The sequence below is a fragment of the Scyliorhinus torazame genome, chromosome 4 (genome assembly GCF_047496885.1).
Source record: "Scyliorhinus torazame isolate Kashiwa2021f chromosome 4, sScyTor2.1, whole genome shotgun sequence".
NCBI lineage: Eukaryota > Metazoa > Chordata > Chondrichthyes > Carcharhiniformes > Scyliorhinidae > Scyliorhinus > Scyliorhinus torazame.
This window is the reverse complement of record NC_092710.1, coordinates 148,350,101-148,366,920: the sequence shown is the minus strand read 5'-3', so window position 1 is coordinate 148,366,920 and position 16,820 is coordinate 148,350,101. Positions and strand designations below refer to the sequence as shown.

The window sequence follows — 16,820 nt, the reverse complement described above, 5'->3', positions numbered from 1 at the left end:
TGATTACTCCTCCCTCGGTGAAACCTCCCTAACAAGCTGCATGCTTTACCATGTAGCCCATACAGACTGCATTAGCAATGGCATGGCTCTGGGCGCCAAGTCCCACCTGAGACTCTGGCCAACTTCTTGTCCCCTTTTCTTCATTCAGACAGCTTTCCATCCTCCATCATTCATCTAAAGTCCTTCTCACCTACCATCCTCCTTCGCAGCTTTCTTACTCGGATGAACTTCTTCACCCAAAGGGTTGTGAATCTATGGAATTCCTTGCCCAGTGAAGCAGTAGAGGCTCCTTCATTAAATGTTTTTAAGATAAAGCTAGTTTTTTGAAGAATAAAGGGATTAAGGGTTATGGTGTTCGGGCCGGAAAGTGGAGCTGAGTCCACAAAAGATCAGCCATGATCTCATTGAATGGTGGAGCAGGCTCGAGGGGCCAGATGGCCTACTCCTGCTTCTAGTTCTTATGTTCTTATGTCCTCCCTTCTCCTTCAACAATCCATAGTAAGCCAATTATTCTTGTTTGATGACATAAATCTCCATCTTAATTTTCCTTGCTAGCTCATGCATAATGCCCACCCCTTGGTGACATAATTCACAGTCAGCAAGTCCTCCAAAAGAAATCCTCATCTACAAATATGTCCATTCAACCTTATGGCATTATATTTCTGCAATATTTATCCAGCCTGGCACCCACCCCTCCCTTCTCTCAATGCACAAGTTCTGGTCTCTCTATTACATTCCCCATCTTCCTCATCTCACCCACCTGAGGCATCAGGGTCTTCTTGGCTCAACTATTTGAAACTTCCTCCTTCAATCTCTCCACTTTCCTTCTCAATAGCCAAAGCATATGTCTTCCAGTAAGCTTTTGGTCTCCCCATCCAACCATCCTGTAACCACCCCCATCCTCGTGTTTCTCTTCTCCTCTGCCCTGAGGAGGTTTTTCGAAGTTGGTCATGAAAACGACCTGGCTCTGGATAGGTTCGCCCCGCGCTCTTTGGCCGGCCGGCCGGCAGATGGCAGGATGCTCCCATAAACCAATCACAGGCACAAGCAGCCCCCGAATAGCGCATTAATTTCTGGGGGCTACCTCTCACATTAGGGAGAAAAGGGTTTTCACCCGCCCCCCCCCCCCCAAAAAAAAAAGTTATTGCCTGAATATCGACGTCTTAAAGGATTTCAAGTGCAAGGGCGCGCACGGTATATTAGCATTATGATAATAATGACCCTAACTTGCAACCTGGCCCAAGAGTGGTTCCTGGGGATCCGGTGTAGTTGCAGGAGGAGTAGCGGTGACAGTAGCAGAGTGGACAGGTTAGTTACAGAGCATTTCAATGTATTTCCGTACCAGTGTGTTAGTCGGAGGCATCGAAAACCGGGACAGTACACTGTAATATATGGGGATGTGGGAAAATATATGGGGATGGGGATGGGGGGGTGCCGGGGGTGCCAGACAGACATCCCAGTTCCCCCACATTGTCCTCCAAACAATCAGACCCACAATATACAGGGCTCCTTGGATATGATAAATGTTATGTGACTAAACCTCGTCTCCGCCCCCTCCCAAATTTATCAAGGACACACAAACACATGCATATGTAACGAGGTGGCATCGAACTTAATGCACTCTGACCGTACGAATGTTACTGCATGTTATTTTGGAATGTTAAACGGAACCCGTGTCCCATGTTTATGTGAACGCGGTGTGTGTCTGTTCTCTACGGATTCCACGCTGGGTGCTCTGCGAATCACATGTATTAAGTGAAGCTTCTTGGTTGTGTGTGAAACTTTAGTATTTAGCATTGGAAGATGGTGCTCGCCGGACACGGTACACCACCGGACGTGCGGCGAAGGGTTCATCAAATTGGGGGGGGGGGTTACACTGTCGCTGACAGCTTTCCCAGAACCACGGTTAAGATGAAGATCAGAATTGCAAGCTTATTCCTCCTGTCTGTGTAACGTTGTGAGAGGTCATGGATCAGACTCCTCCCCCTCCCCCCCCCCCCCCGATACACTGGAAGAACAGTAATGAGTCCATGTCTCTGCCGTTGCGGTAATTCCAGTGTAAGGGGGTCTGAATTTCTTGAAGCATGCTGCTGGAGGATCCCGGGCTGTGAGTGGCACTGTGTCAAGGACAGGGAAGGGCAAAAGCTCCAGACTCGCTGGCGCCTCGGAAACACCTGTTTAAACTCAGGTTAATGTCTTACTGCACAGGTGAGAGGATACAGTATTTCGCAAGATTCCCTCTTTCATAATAAGAATTCACAGCAGTGGGGAGGCGGGGGGAAGAAGCTGACAACTGACTGAGCTAACCAACAAGTTAGCAACAGTTCTATGTGTATGCACAGGACGCTCGCAAAAGATACATGGTTGAGATTGGCACGGGTTAGTTCAACACCGATCTTGAAGTTACAATTCGGAGGGTGATTAGATGATAGAAAAAGTAGCGAAACGCCACGACTGCACTGTTACCGTGATTGGCAACAGTAACAAGATACTTCTGAAGGCATGGTCACATGACTGCAACTGGGATGATTTTGGATCGTGTAATAAATGCCTTTATTTTGGAGTAGTTTTTGACACCAGTTTGAAGCATTAAAGATTCAAGTCTGCGCACGTTAATTACCTCGGTCCTATTTAGTGTAAGTGCAATCTGTTTTAAAACTTTGTTGTATCTTGCATAATCACTGCTAAATAAGCTGCTACGGTCTTCCAAATTGAAAAGGAAAACTTGATGCTGAAAGCTCAATGTTTACAACTTAGTAAAAGCGACCTATTAAGGTGCAGGTCCATTCTTTGTCACTGCAGGGAGCGAGGCACAAGCAATGTTTCCTCAAAATCGCTGTTTTTCGGACTGAATTGATTATGTAGTTAGCATATCCTGAGTGAGAAATGTTCACACATCTAGAAGCAGCTGCCTTGCATAATAATATTTCCACCATTTGCAGGGATACTGCCGAGTTTTTACAAACCACTCAGCAGTTTCTCTCCAACCTTTTATAATGCAGGCTTCTTTCCCAGTTAAAATTCTCATCCCGCGCCAAGGGCAATGAAACTACTCCGCATTCAGTAAGCGACAATTTATTTTGTATAAAAAAGTACGATTTACAATATTAACTTTTATAAAAAGTTTCAGCATAATTAAGTACAGCATTACAACGTTGCAGAAATGTACATCTCTGCTACTATACACAATACTCTTCATCAGAGTTCACAAGGTTGTCTATCACACAAACTCCGCGCCACTCCTGCATTCGCCAGAAAATAACATTTCTGACTTTTAAAAAAAAACATCAACAACAAGATTTCTTTCTTCGGTCACGCTCCACCTTCAGAGGTAAAGTCTTCCATCGACGTGATTTTCCTTGTGGGTTTTTATTTTGCGCCTCCCTCATCTGGGATATAATAATAAAACTAGAAATACAACAACTGCAAGCCTTCCACATGAAGAAAGGGCATTCAGTCCGTTTATAAATAACCGATCAGTCCGGGTGAAAAGGAGCAGGAGGATCATACAGAAAGTCAGTCAGTCAATGATTGTTGCTGGGTCACTTGGCTGCGATCGCTCCAGGGGCTGCATCAGCTCAGGCCTCGTGATGTACGAACACCTGCAAAACATTTGAATAGAAAGAGGGGCGTGTTAGTAACACAGCTCGGGCCTTCGGACAGACTGGCGCCACAGAGGAAGCCACACAAAAACAGCACTTTGCAAGACTCCAAGCCTGTTAAAAACTCATTCACGTGCATCCAACTCAATTTCTCCCCACACCACAGGACAATTTCTTTCATTTAGGATTTTTTTTTTTTAAATAAAACAAAACTTTCATTAAGCTCCCATTCTGAGTAAGTTACACTGCCGTTCCGATTTTGCACAAGAACGTTAAAAATTATTAAAGTTTTTTTAAAAAAATGAAACGTTTTGATATTTTTACAACATGAGGGAGCAAAGTTCGCCTGAAGAAATCCATTCTCATAACCTTATATGTAGAAATTTCAGCAAAGCAGTCAGGTTTTCTTTACACCATCTATCTAGTGTGATAGTCTCTCGTCTCCTTTGCTGAAACATAAATAATTCTGGATTGATTTTCTCCGGGTTTACCTAAATCAAGACTGGAGCGGATGCCCCCCCCCCCCCCCCCCCCCAACATGCACGTATAAAAAATACATTTAGTATTTGTACTTGCCAGTTCATCAGCGACAGAATGCCTTACTGTCATCTGTCAGTAATTGTTTGGGAAATTCAGATGCCTAATGAAAAAAAGAAAGGAAATTGTAATCTATCTTAAAGCCAAAAAGTGACATTAAAACAGGCAGGAAAACAACAAATACCAACGGAGGTTTTTTTTTTGCACAAATGCAGTTTAACCGCAATTTTATAGACATGTCAACTGATCCAATGTTATCATGCGTTTTGAGTACGTGAGTGAATAGGATACAATACCTGTAAAGATAGGATCGCAACGTCTGTGTTGAGTGTTGACAGAGGCGTTCTGGAGGGAGAATTTTGGCCCTGATGCAGTATGATGGAAGGGTGCGTGTCCAGGGCGATCTGCAGGTCCAGAATGTAATCGATGACATGCTGTAGGATTTCAATTTTGCTCACTTTCTTGTTCTGCGGAATGCTAGGGACAAGCTCTTTCAATTTCGAGTAACAGTCGTTCATGTTGTAGAGGAGGCCCAGATTCGGCTCCTCGGACGGCGTTTTGCTTCTGGAGATGCCAAGGCTCTGCTCTGACAGGCCCCGCACAACGTCGCTGCTGCTTTGTTTCCTGGCTGATCGGATCGGGCTGACAGCTTTCATGTCGGATATCTTGATACTTTTGTTCCCTCGGAGACGCTTTCACAGAATTGGACGAAGAGATTGGCTCTTACTACTTCAGCTTCTACCTACTAGTGTCCAGCCGTTGTTTTCTGTGTCGCTGTGCGTTTCCAGTTTGCTTATTTATACCAGAACTCCGAGCTTTAGTGTGTCCCACCCCCCCGCCACGATTCATTGGCTGTATGAGAAATGTCACTTGCAATGACCCGCATTTTCACTGGTCCATCTCCCTCAGCGGCTCCTCCCATTCATGTCTCCTGTGCCAATCGTGTTACACAAGAGGCGGGTCTGAATGGTTGCAACAAGGAAGGAACCTGGGAGCTCTTGTCTTTTAAAAAATATCCCAGCCAGGCGACATTTAAAGGGACTGCCGTGCGACCCTATAATACAATATTAGTACATTTTAGAATACGATCTTTAACAGCTGTATGAATTAATTTACAATGTTACAATGCTAGATTTTGAAAAAAGGCATATGATTTATAGGCGACCCCCCATCCGGGCAAGGAAACAATATATTCTATAGGTCAATAAAACGGCGAGGGATTGGCGAAATTACCTTTTGTAGCTCTGTCCTGATAAGAGATATATTTGATATATTATAAATCAGGCTCAATAATCATCATTCACCTAATGAAATGTCCTTTTTTAAAAAAAATGTATGTTCAATCTATTATTTCACAAAACTGGATTGCTGTTTGGCATCCGGTATTTCCTTTCTGTTTGTGTATCTTCATAGAGATGTTCATATCTGGTTAAGCAAACAACAGTGGATATATTTTATTTTCCTCTGAAAATCCGAATGATAAATTCAGCTTTTTCAGGTGTCATTCTGCAAGTTTCTCAGGTGCTTCTTGGAAGCTCAGTAAAATAACCAAGGACAAAGTTAACAGCTGTTTTTTGTGACAACGCTGAATATTTTAGTGTGTTATTATTAGAGTGATTTATGCAAGTACAACTTTCAGTTGGGTATGGGAAAACAAACATCAATGTAGATACAGATGTGGGGGATGTATTTTTGCTTTGCTCGGGTGCTTGTCACTTGTACCTGGCATGGTGGTGGTACCAACACACTGTTCGCAGGTGCCAAAAAAAAACTTGTGTCTCTGGAAATAGAATGGAATAAGAAAGTCCTTTTTAATAAATGCCCAAAAGATTTAACAGGATCCTGTGCGTCCCTTTGCCCCAGGTCCCTGTTAGATGCAACTATTTCCAGTCAACAGCACATTGGTTAGAGACACAAGAGGGTTCATGTCGAGCAATCACCTCAAAATCATTAATCAGTTTTCTTCAAAATTGCAATATTGACACTGAGAATATTGCCAATGTATTGAGTTGACTTTAGGCAGCAGTTTATTGATTACCAAGGGCAGACAATTAAAATGAGGCTATTAGCTGACTATCTAAAAATCTGTCAATATTGTAAGTCTTTATACTTTCTAAATAATGTTACTTATCTGCATTGTCCAGGGCTAACAATAAATTAAGAGGTCTTGGACATAATAATTTGAACTTTAAATTGCTTCGCAGTGATCATACCATTAACCAAATGAATCCGATACTGTTTTATTGATGTTGAGCAATTTTACTAACCACTCCAGAATTACCAAGGGATTTCCACATCTGCCGTCTGGAATTAGCTTCTCATGTAAAGCGATGCAGTGATTAGTAATTGCTGTGAGGCCAAAACTTATCTGTATGACATGTCTACCTTTTTGCAATGTGCTCTTGTTATGATTCTCAGTAGGTTGTCTTGTAAGCATCAAGATGTTGGAAATACTGTTACAGAATATTGTTTTGATAAACTATTACTGGACTTGGTTTATAGATTTGACAAATGTGGTAAACACTGTCCATGATTTTTATTGGGTCATGTCTGTATTAGAAATTCTCTTTTAATTTACCTGCCCCCCATAAATGCTGTCAGCGTTGTTATATACACATAAAGGACGATGTAAACCACACTGTATGATTAAATCTGATTTAAACTGGTGCAATAAGACTTGCTTTAGCTGTTAAAGCACGGTAGGTCCATTGTCCCTATTCGTCGCAATGGCTTGGCGCTGGAGTAATATAAAACACTGCAATCTACCAATCACTGCATGTTTCACGGTCTCAACACATCTGCTGCATTGTATGTCGATAAGCGATGCAGTTTCATTGCTTCTGTCATTTTCAGCAATATAAGAAAGCATTTGGCTGAGATTATCATGTTTCTGTCAACATTTAATGTATAGTAACCTTGTTTACTGTCTTTATATAAAACTATCTGTTCTTGATAGTTTTATCACGATATACGAAAACAATACAATATACTAAAACAAACCACTTTTGTTCGCAGAGGTAAGTTTTTTTTAATGCATGTGATTTTGTTTTCTCTTTGCAAGTAACGGAATTTGTATCTCCGCTCCCCCTCCCCCCCCCCCCCCGCCTTGATTCTTGACATTACTTCACGTATTGACCCAATGCCCATTTTAAAAATATGAAAAAAAACCTAGTCCAGTCTACTAGACCTAGTCTACTTCTTAATCTGCAACATGGCACATTTTTTTAAAGAAAATCTGACAGAATTGCATTAAAAAAAACGACAGTTCCCAGATTCCTAAGACCCCCGCGGGGGCCAATGAAAATAAAAGCGGAGAGCGGTCAGATCTATTTCAAGTCTTAATTTAACAGGCAATGCTGCATATCCACCCCCCCCCCCCCCCTTTGTATTTGCTGAACTATTGGAGGGTGGGGGAGTGTGTGTGTAGTAAATGCGATGCAAATGTAAGAAAGCGAAGACTTCCAGATTCTCAAGGTCTTGTCCACATCTGGGCTTTCTTGCATTGTGTCCTTTTTTTGTGTTCTCGTCCCAGCTGTGTCCACTGGCCCTGCCATTGCCTCCCCCACTATCGCTGACAGCTGATTAATTGGCCGGGAACAAGCGGGTTCCCTCCAACCCGCGCCGACTGCCTGGCGCCAGCCCCGCTACGTCACCCATTCACCGCCCCCCCATCCCCACCCCTCCCCCTCCCCCCCAGCCAGCCAGTCAGCGCGGCGCCGCTCAGGCGGCTGCCATGGCGACGGGAGCTGTCAATCAATGCCGGCTGCAACAAGGGCAAGCGGTTGCGGAGCGATTACCCATTAGGAGCTGCGAAACTCTCATTGAATTCGCCACCTCGGCCCCCGGGACGGCCCTTTGAGGGGTCCGCACACCTGCACTATTTGCATTTCTAAGTTATGCCGGGGGCGGGGGGCTCATCTTCGGCAAGTTTCCTTTGCAGAATGCCGTATGGGGCTTTCGGCTGCAGGGCTAATAACGCTAGCAAACTTTTGCTTTTAAAAACACATTTTAAAAAATTAAGAAAATGCTTTTTATGATTGTAATACAAACAAACATACAAATGTTGGCTTCAAGGAATAAAATAGGAGCAAATCTCAACTTAGAAAACGCTCAAATCGATGTTGCAATTATCACAATTTACGTGAAACGTCTCATTGTTTCTTGACCCGTTTTCAACGTTGCGGTCACCCCCCCCCCCCCCCCCCCTTACCCCTGTCTTAAATCAAAACCATCAGCAAACAACTGCCAAGCCCTCTAACGTGCACCGATCTGTAACGGCCTTTACTTGCACAAAAGCTTTCCCTGTACTTCATTCCGGTCACAAGAAGATGGGATTCGGTAGGGGGGGGGGGGGGGGGGAGAAGGAGATAAATTAGTTGGCGAAATAAGGTTCTGAAAACAATCTTGGCCGGCCACAGAATTGGTGGGATCTCTCGCCTGGCGTCAGGATGTCTGGCCCGCCTTTATTTTACTGTTCTGGCTTCGTCCAGCTGCACAGACAATCAGGCATCAGAAAGAGCCGTGAAGAATGCTGCAGGCAACCTCCTCAAAAGTGCTTTTTAAAAAAAAAACAAGAGTTTCTCACATAAAGCTCCCTATGTGAGGGAACTAAGATCACATCACAAGCGCCCCACTTTATGCCGACCATCTGCGAGAAAATCATTTCCAGTGTGACTAAAGGCAGCTGCAGCAACAGTTCCAAATGGTTACTCAGAAAGATGACTCAACAATTCTGTAGGATGATGGGGAGCAAATTAAGGATTATAAAAAATATAACGATATCTAGAATACTCTCTCTGCTTTCCATTTTTTGGGAATATGGCAAGATAATCATATTCCAAATAATAATAAACAATATAGCTACTAGCAACAGCCTTGCTGCTGTGCACATTACCCATCAGTTCTAGAGCTGGTCTTCCCGCTGCTCTGTCAGCCTGGCACACATTTTGAGAGGGGATTCAGCAACTTTAGTGAGTTTGTCTAGGTTGCAGCACGAAGAGCCCAGCGCCGCCGCCACGCGCCTGACGCGTGCCCGTCTGTCCGGGTCCAGCACTGTCGCGCGACTAAAGTAGCAAGTCTCAGCCCCGGGGGGCGGGGCCTCAACTCAGACAGGGCAAACAGGCAGTGTGAAAACAACAGGCAGGTTGGCAGTCCAGGGGTGCTCTGTACAACCACAGGGCAGGCAGTGTGGCAATAGCAGGCAGGCTGGCAGTCCAGGGATGCTATGCACAACCACAGAGCAGTGTGGAAAAAGCAGGTGGGATGGCAGTCCAGGGGTACTCTGTACAACCAAAGGGCAGGCAGTGTGGAAACGACCGGCAGGCTGGCAGACCAGGGATGCTCTGCACAACCAAAGGGCAGGCAAGGTGGAAGTAGCAGGTTATCCAGAGGTGCTCTGCACAAGCTGCAGCAACACCTACCCACCTACCACTATTATCGGCTGGATGGTGGCAGACTGCATCCCTCTCTCCCAGTCACTATTATAGCTGATGCGTATGAAAAATGGGTCTTCGTTGCAGTGTGGAGGTTATAATCAAAGATCCCTCCCACCCGGCTTACTCACTCTTCCAACTTCTTCCATCGGGCAGTATAATCAAAGATCCCTCCCACCCGGCTTACTCACTCTTCCAACTTCTTCCATCGGGCAGGAGATACAGAAGTCTGAAAACACGCACAAACAGACTCAAAAACAGCTTCTTCCCCACTGTCACCAGACTCCTAAATGACCCTCTTATGGACTGATTTCATTAACACTACACCCTGTATGCTTCATCCGATGCCAGTGCTTATGTAGTTACATTGTATATGTTGTGTTGCTCTATTATGTATTTTCTTTTATTCCCTTTTCTTCTCATGTACTTAATGATCTGTTGAGCTGCTCGCAGAAAAATACTTTTCACTGTACCTCGGTACACGTGACAATAAACAAATCCAATCCAATCCAATCCAAATCACCAGACAGGTTCACCCACTGTTATGAATTTTTCGATGTTTTTCCTTTTAAATCTCTTTGGGAATTCAGATTAGAGGGGATGGAAGCTAGGGCAGTTGCATGCTTCTCCATGGGAGGTAAGGGACACCACTAGTGTTCCCACTGACTACACCTGCGGGAGGTGAACCCAATTCCGGCTCTTTGGAGACCGCGTTAAGGAACCGGAGCTGGATGAACTTTGGATCATCCGGTAGGCAGAGGGGGTGATAGGGGTTTTAGGGAGGTGGCCACACCCAAGGTTCAGGACAAGAGTAACTGGGTTGCAGTCAGGGGAAGGAAACAAGTATACCATTTTGGATGCTGTTAGGAGGGGACTACCTACCAGGAGAAGGCCACAGCAGCCAGATCTCTGGCACTGAGCCTTGCTCTGTGGCTCAGAAGAGTAGGGGGGAGAATAGAAAAATAATAGTGATCGGAGACTCAATGGTTAGGGAAACGGATAGGAGATTCTGTGGTCGCGAACTAGACTCCCGGAAGGTGTGTTGCCTCCTGAATGCCAGGGATGTCTCGGATCAAGTGTCCAGGATTACAGGATTCTTAAGGGGGAGGGGGAGCAACCAGAAGTCATGGTGCACATTGGCACCAAGACATTGCTAAGAAAGGAGATGAGGATCTAAAAAGTGATTTTAGGGAGTTAGTTTGGAAGCTAAAGAGAAGGACGAGCAGAGTAGTAATCTCAGGATTGCTACTGGTGGCACGTGCTAGAGAGGCAAGGAACAGAGAGCAAGTGCAGCTGAACATGGGGCTACAGGGCTGGTGCAAGAGGGAAGGCTTCAGATATGTAGATCACTGGGATACCTGCTGGGGAAGGTGGGACCTATACGTGAAGGACGGGTTGCACCTAAACTGGACGGGCACCAATATCCGAGGCGGGAGATTTGCTAGAGCTCTTCAGGAGGATTTAAACTAGTTTGGCAGGGAGGTGGGAACCAGAGCTATGGATCAGAGGATAGGGTAGCTGTTGACCGGGCAGAAATATTAAGCAGTGAGTCTGTGAGGAAGGATAGACAGTTGATAGGGCAAAGTTGCACTCAGTGGGATGGGGTAAACTGTGTCTGTTTCAATGCAAGGAGTGTCAGGAATAAAGGAGATGGACTTAGCCCATTGACCAATATTTGGAACTACGATGTGGCCATTACAGAGACATGGATTTCACAGGGGCAGGAATGGTTGTTAGATGTTCCGGCGTTTAGACGTTTTAAGAAGAATAGGGAGAAAGGTAAAAGAGGAGGGGGAGTGGCACTGTTAATTAGAGAGTGCATCACAGCTGCAGAAAAGGAGGTAGTTGAGGAGGGTTTGTTTACTGAGTCAGTATGGGTGGAAATCAGAAACAAGAAAGGAGCAGTCACTTTATTGGGAGTTTTCTATAGACCCCCCAATAGCAGTAGAGCGATGGAGGAACAGATTGGGCAGCAGATCTTGGAAATGTGCAGAAGTGACAATCGTCATGGGTGACTTCAACTTCCCTAATTTTGACTGGAACCTCCTTCAGATGGTTTGGATGGAGCATATTTTGTCAGGTGTGTCCAGGAAGGATTCCTGACTCAATATGTAGATAGGCCAACTCGCGGGGGATGGGGGGTGGGGGGGCATAGTGGATGTGGTGCTTGGCAACGAACCAGGCCAGGTGTCAGGTGTCTTGGTGGGAGTGCATTTCGGTGACCGTGACCACAACTCCTTTACCATAGTCATAGAGAGGGATAGGAACAGAGTATGGGGAGGTATTTAATTGGGGGAGGGGAAATTATACTGCTATTCGACAGGAGCTGAGGAGCATAAATTGGGAACAAATGTTCTCAGGGAAATGTACAACAGTAATTTTTTTTTTTAATTTTAGAGTGCCCAATTAATCTTTTCCAATTAAGGGGCAATTTGGCGTGGCCAATCAGCCTAGCGTGCACATCTTTTGGGTTGTGGGAGCGAAACCCACGCATGGGAGAGAATGTGCAAATTCCACACGGACAGTGACCCAGAGCCGGGATCGAACCTGGGATCTCAGCGCCGTGGGGCAGCTGTGCTAACCACTGCACCACCGTGATGCCCTAGAAATGTACAACAATAATGTGGGGGTTGTTTAAGGAGCACTTGCTGCAAGTGCTGGTAGTTTTGTCCCACTGAGACAAGGAAGGAATGGTAAGGTGAAGGAGCCTCGGATGACAAGAGAAATTGAACTTCTAGTCAAGAGGGAGAAGGAGGCTTACTTAAGTTGAGGTTGAGGAAGCAAGGATCTGGCAAGACTCTAGAGGGTTACAAGATAGCCAGGAAGGAACTCAAAAATGGACTTAGAGCTAAAAGGGGGCATGAAAAGGCCCTAGTGGGAAGGTTTAGGGAAAAACCCAAGGAGTTCTACATTTATGTGAGAAATAAGAGGCTGATCAGAGTGAGAGTAGGGCCAATCAGGGATAGTGGAGGGAACTTGTGCCTAGAGTCTGAGGAGGTGGGGGTGTCCCGAAATGAATATTTGGCTTCAGTATTCACTAGAGAGAGGGGACCTTGTTGCTTGCGAGAACAGTGTGAACCAGGTTAATAGGCTCGAACAGGTTGATACTAAGAAGGAGGATGTGCTGGAAATTCTGAAAAGCATCAGGATAGATAAGACTCCTGGGCCTGACGGGATATACCCAAGGTTACTACGGGAAACGAGGGAGGAGATTGCTGTGCCGTTGGTGATGATCTTTGCGTCCTCACTCTCCACTGGAGTAGTACCGGATGACTGGAGGGAGCTAAATGTTGTTCCCCTGTTCAAGAAAGGGAATAGGGAAATCCCTGGGAATTACAAACCAGTCAGTCTTACATCTGTGGTGAGGTAAATACTGGAAAGTATTCTGAGAGATAGGATTTATGATTATTTAGAAAAACATCGTTTGATTAAAGATAGTCAGCATGGCTTTGTGGGGGGCAGCTCATGCCTCACAAGCCTAATTGAATTCTTTGAGGATGTGACGAGACACATTAATGAAGGTTGGGCAGTGGATGTGTATATGGATTTCAGTAAGGCATTTGATAAGGTTCCCCTTGGTCGGGTCATTCAGAAAGTTAGGGGGCATGGGATACAGGGAAATTTGACTGTCTGGATACAGAATTGGCTGGCCAAAAGAAGACAGCGAGCGATACTGGATGGAAAATATTCCGCCTGGAGGTTGGTGACCAGTGGTGTCCTGCAGGGATCTGTTCTGGGACCTCCACTCTTTGTGGTTTTTATAAATGACTTGGATGAGGAAGTGGAAGGGTGGGTTAGTCAGTTTACCAATGACACGAAGGTTGGGGGAGTTGTAGATGGTGTTGAGGGTTGTTGCAGGTTACAACAGGACATTGACAGGATGCAGATCTGGGCTGAGAAGTAGCAGATGGAGTTCAACCTAGATAAATGTGAAGTGATTCATTTTGAAAGGTCAAATTTGAATGCTGAATACAGGGTTAAAGGCAGGATTCTTGGAAGTGTGGAGGAACAGAGGGATCTTGGGGTCCACGTACATAGATCCCTCAAAGTTGCCACCCAGGTTGATAGGGTTGTTAAGAAGGCGTATGGTGTGTTGGCTTTCATTAACAGGGGGATTGAGTTTAAGAGCCGCAAGGTTTTGCTGCAGCTTTATAAAACCCTGTTTAGACCACACTTGGAATATTGTGTCAAGTTCTGGTCACCTCATTATAGGAAGGATATGGATGCTTTGGAGAGGCTGCAGTGGAGATTTACCAGGATGCTGCCTGGACTGGAGGGCATGCCTTAATAATAATAATCATCACTTATTGTCACAAGCAGGCTTCAATAAAGTTACTGTGAAAAGCCCACAGTCGCCACATTCTGGCACCTGTTCGGTAAGACCGGTAAGGCAATTGAACCTGCGCTGCTGGCCTTGTTCTGCATTACAAGCCAGCTGTTTAGCCCACTGTGCTAATCCATCCCCTGGTGTTTTTGTTTATAAAGAAAGGTTGAGGGAGCTAGGGCTTTTGTCACTGGAGTGAAGAAGGAAGAGAGGTGACTTGATAGAGGTGTACAAGGTGATGAGAAGCATGGATAGAGTGGATAGCCAGAGACTTTTCACCAGGGTGGAAATGGCTGTCACGGGGAGACATAATTTTTGAGGTGATTGGAGGAAGGTATAGGGGAGATGTCAGAGGTAGGTTCTTTACACAGGGAGTGGTGGGTGCATGGAATGCACTGCCAGCAGAGGTGGTGGAGTCAGAGTCATTAGGGACATTTAAGCGGCTCTTGGACAAGCACATGTACAGCAGTAAAGTGAAAGGGTGTAGGTTAGGTTGATCTTGGATTAGAATAAATGGTCGGCACAACATCGTGGGCCGAAGGGCCTGTACTGTGCTGTACTGTTCTATGCACAAATCCATCCATGTTCTATGTTACAAAATAATCACAGGTAATCTGCACACAATCCTCACTTACACAAAGCTAGGATAGTAGCCTCAACTGAATTCATGTTTGGTCTCCTGAGCGCAAACCCTCAATGCCCCTCTTCCTGCTGTATTCACATCGCTCACATAGAATGTACATAGAACGTACAGTGCATAAGACCATAAGACATAGGAACAGAATTTGGCCACCCGGCCCATCGAGTCTGCTCCGCCATTCAATCATGGCTGATATTTTCTCATCCACATTCTCCTGCTTTCTCCCCATAACCTGTTACAGTGCAGTAATAATGTTTATTAGTGTCACAAATAGGCTTACATTAACACTGCAATGAAGTTACTGTGAATATAAAGGTAAGGAAGTGTTGTTGCAACTATACAAGGCATTGGTAAGACTGCACCTGGAGTATTGTGCACAGTTTTGGTCCCCTTATTTGAGGAAAGATGTAATGGCATTGGAGGCAGTGCGTATCAACAAAAATGTTTTTTTGTGCTTCACATCACTGCTCATAATCATGCCCGGTGTTGATGTTTGATGTGGATTTGATATTCCAACTGTTGGATCCAAGGGCAGATTCTTTTTTAAAAATATTTTTATTCTCCTCCTTTTTCGCATTTTCTCCCAAATTTGCACCCACCAACATTAAACAATAAACAGTAATGAATATAATGTCAATCCCCATATCAATAACAACAATCCCATCCTCCCACCAAACCTCCAAACAACTGCCCGCATGTTAGCATAAACAGATAACAAAAATGAATCAGGAATCACCCATAGTCACCATTAACACATACAGTCCCCCTCCCCCCCCAACCCTCCCACCCACCCCACCCCACCCCACTCATGTTCGATGTTATCCAATTCTTGAAAGTGCATAATGAATAACGTCCATGAATTGTAGAACCCCTCCATTCTTCCCCTCAGTTCAAACTTAACCGTCTCGAGAGTCAAGAATTCCAACAGGTCCCCCCGCCACACCAGGTCACAGGTGGAGAAGTTGTTCTCCATCCCAACAGGATCCGCCTTCGGGCGATCAACGAGGCGAAGGCTACAACATCTGCCTCCGCACCCATTTCAAACCCTGGCTGGTCCGACACCCCCGAGGGCCCGGGTCCAGTTTCACATGCACCACTTTAGAGATTACCCTAAAAACCTCCTTCCAGTAATCCTCCAGCTTTTGACATGACCAAAACATGTGAACGTGATTTACGCCCCCCACCCCCCGCAATGTTCACACACATCTTCTACCCCCTCAAAGAGCCGGCTCATCCTCGCCCTTGTGAGGTGTGCTCTATATACCGCCTTCAGCTGTATCAGCCCCAACCTCGTACATGAGATGGAGGCGTTCACTCTCCGAAGCACCTCACACCAGTACCCCTCCTCCATACCCTCTCCCAACTCCCACTTTGCCTTTATCCTTTCCATTGGTCCCTTCTCTTCTTCCAAAATAGCACCGTAAACCGCCGACACTACCCTGTTCTCCAGTCCTCCTGTCGTCAGCACCTCCTCCAGCAATGTGGAGGCCGGCTACACCGGGATGCTCCGTATCTCCTTCCTGGCAAAATCTGTAACCTGCATCTATCTAAACATTTCCCCCTGCTGCAGCCCATACATTGCTCCCAAGGACAGATTTTTGAAGGACACCAGAAGTAATGGTGCCTGGGTGATGTGATAGAAGCCATGGCTAATCTGTTCGTTATCTTATGCAAAGCGGTAGTCATGGTGGCTGTAGTTTGTAGTTTGGTAGGCAGCCTTTACAGGCTGCAGCGACTCTTTAGTGCGCAGAGATTCAAGTTCCACAGCAGAGACCACTTCAATGGGAAACATTGCCAGGGCGTCTGACAACATTCCACAAATGTTGGGGGCGGATGCCTCCATCCTCTCGGACTATGGGCGGAATTTTCTATTCGGAGACTAAGGATTCTCCGGTCCGAAAGCCGTCCGTTTCTTGGCGGCACGCCCTCACCAGCGGCGGGATTCTCCGTTCCCAGCACCTGCCAATGGAGAAACCCGCGGGCATGAGTGCGCTGCTGGCGGAATGGAGAATCCCACCCTAGGTGCTGACACCGGGAATGAATCGCGAGACTTCTACGATGATGATGGGTGTGCGACTGTCGGAGCAATCAGGAAATGCAAATGGTCCAGCCCGTGTGCCGTGTGGAACTAGTGCAATTCCAACTGACCATGGCACCGGATTCACTGTGGTTGGCATTGTCACTGGAGAGCCTGACAAGCTGGAGCTGCGTATAGGCACTGCTGTACCCACACACTCTCATTCTAACCAAGAAGATGCCACCTCGGAGAGCGGTCCCGAGATTCG

General features: G+C 45.8%; 1 protein-coding gene and 1 long non-coding RNA gene across 2 annotated transcripts in view; one reads left to right on the top strand and one right to left on the bottom strand.

The window, feature by feature from the left end:
• Positions 1 to 1,222: 1,222 nt before the first annotated feature.
• Positions 1,223 to 16,820, top strand: part of LOC140410522 (uncharacterized) — a 46,197-nt gene continuing 30,599 nt past the window's right edge. The window contains exon 1 of the long non-coding RNA XR_011940679.1: positions 1,223 to 1,308. This is a non-coding gene — a long non-coding RNA (uncharacterized lncRNA). The remainder of the gene's footprint in view (positions 1,309 to 16,820) is intronic.
• id2a (inhibitor of DNA binding 2a) lies at positions 3,060 to 4,955 on the bottom strand. Its single transcript, XM_072498726.1, has 3 exons — positions 4,436 to 4,955; positions 4,179 to 4,242; positions 3,060 to 3,602 (listed from the first exon to the last, which is right to left on the bottom strand). The coding sequence occupies exons 1-2, from the start codon at positions 4,793 to 4,795 to the stop codon at positions 4,186 to 4,188; spliced, it is 417 nt and encodes a 138-aa protein (XP_072354827.1). The 5' UTR covers positions 4,796 to 4,955; the 3' UTR covers positions 3,060 to 3,602; positions 4,179 to 4,185.

Bases quoted from the DNA above. Each gene is read 5' to 3' on its own strand.
- id2a (XM_072498726.1), bottom strand. From the start codon at position 4,795: ATGAAAGCTGTCAGCCCGATCCGATCAGCCAGGAAACAAAGCAGCAGC. The intron at 4,243-4,435 runs GTATTGTATCCT...TTTTTTCATTAG, and splicing joins TTGCGATCCTATCTTTACAG to GCATCTGAATTTCCCAAACA.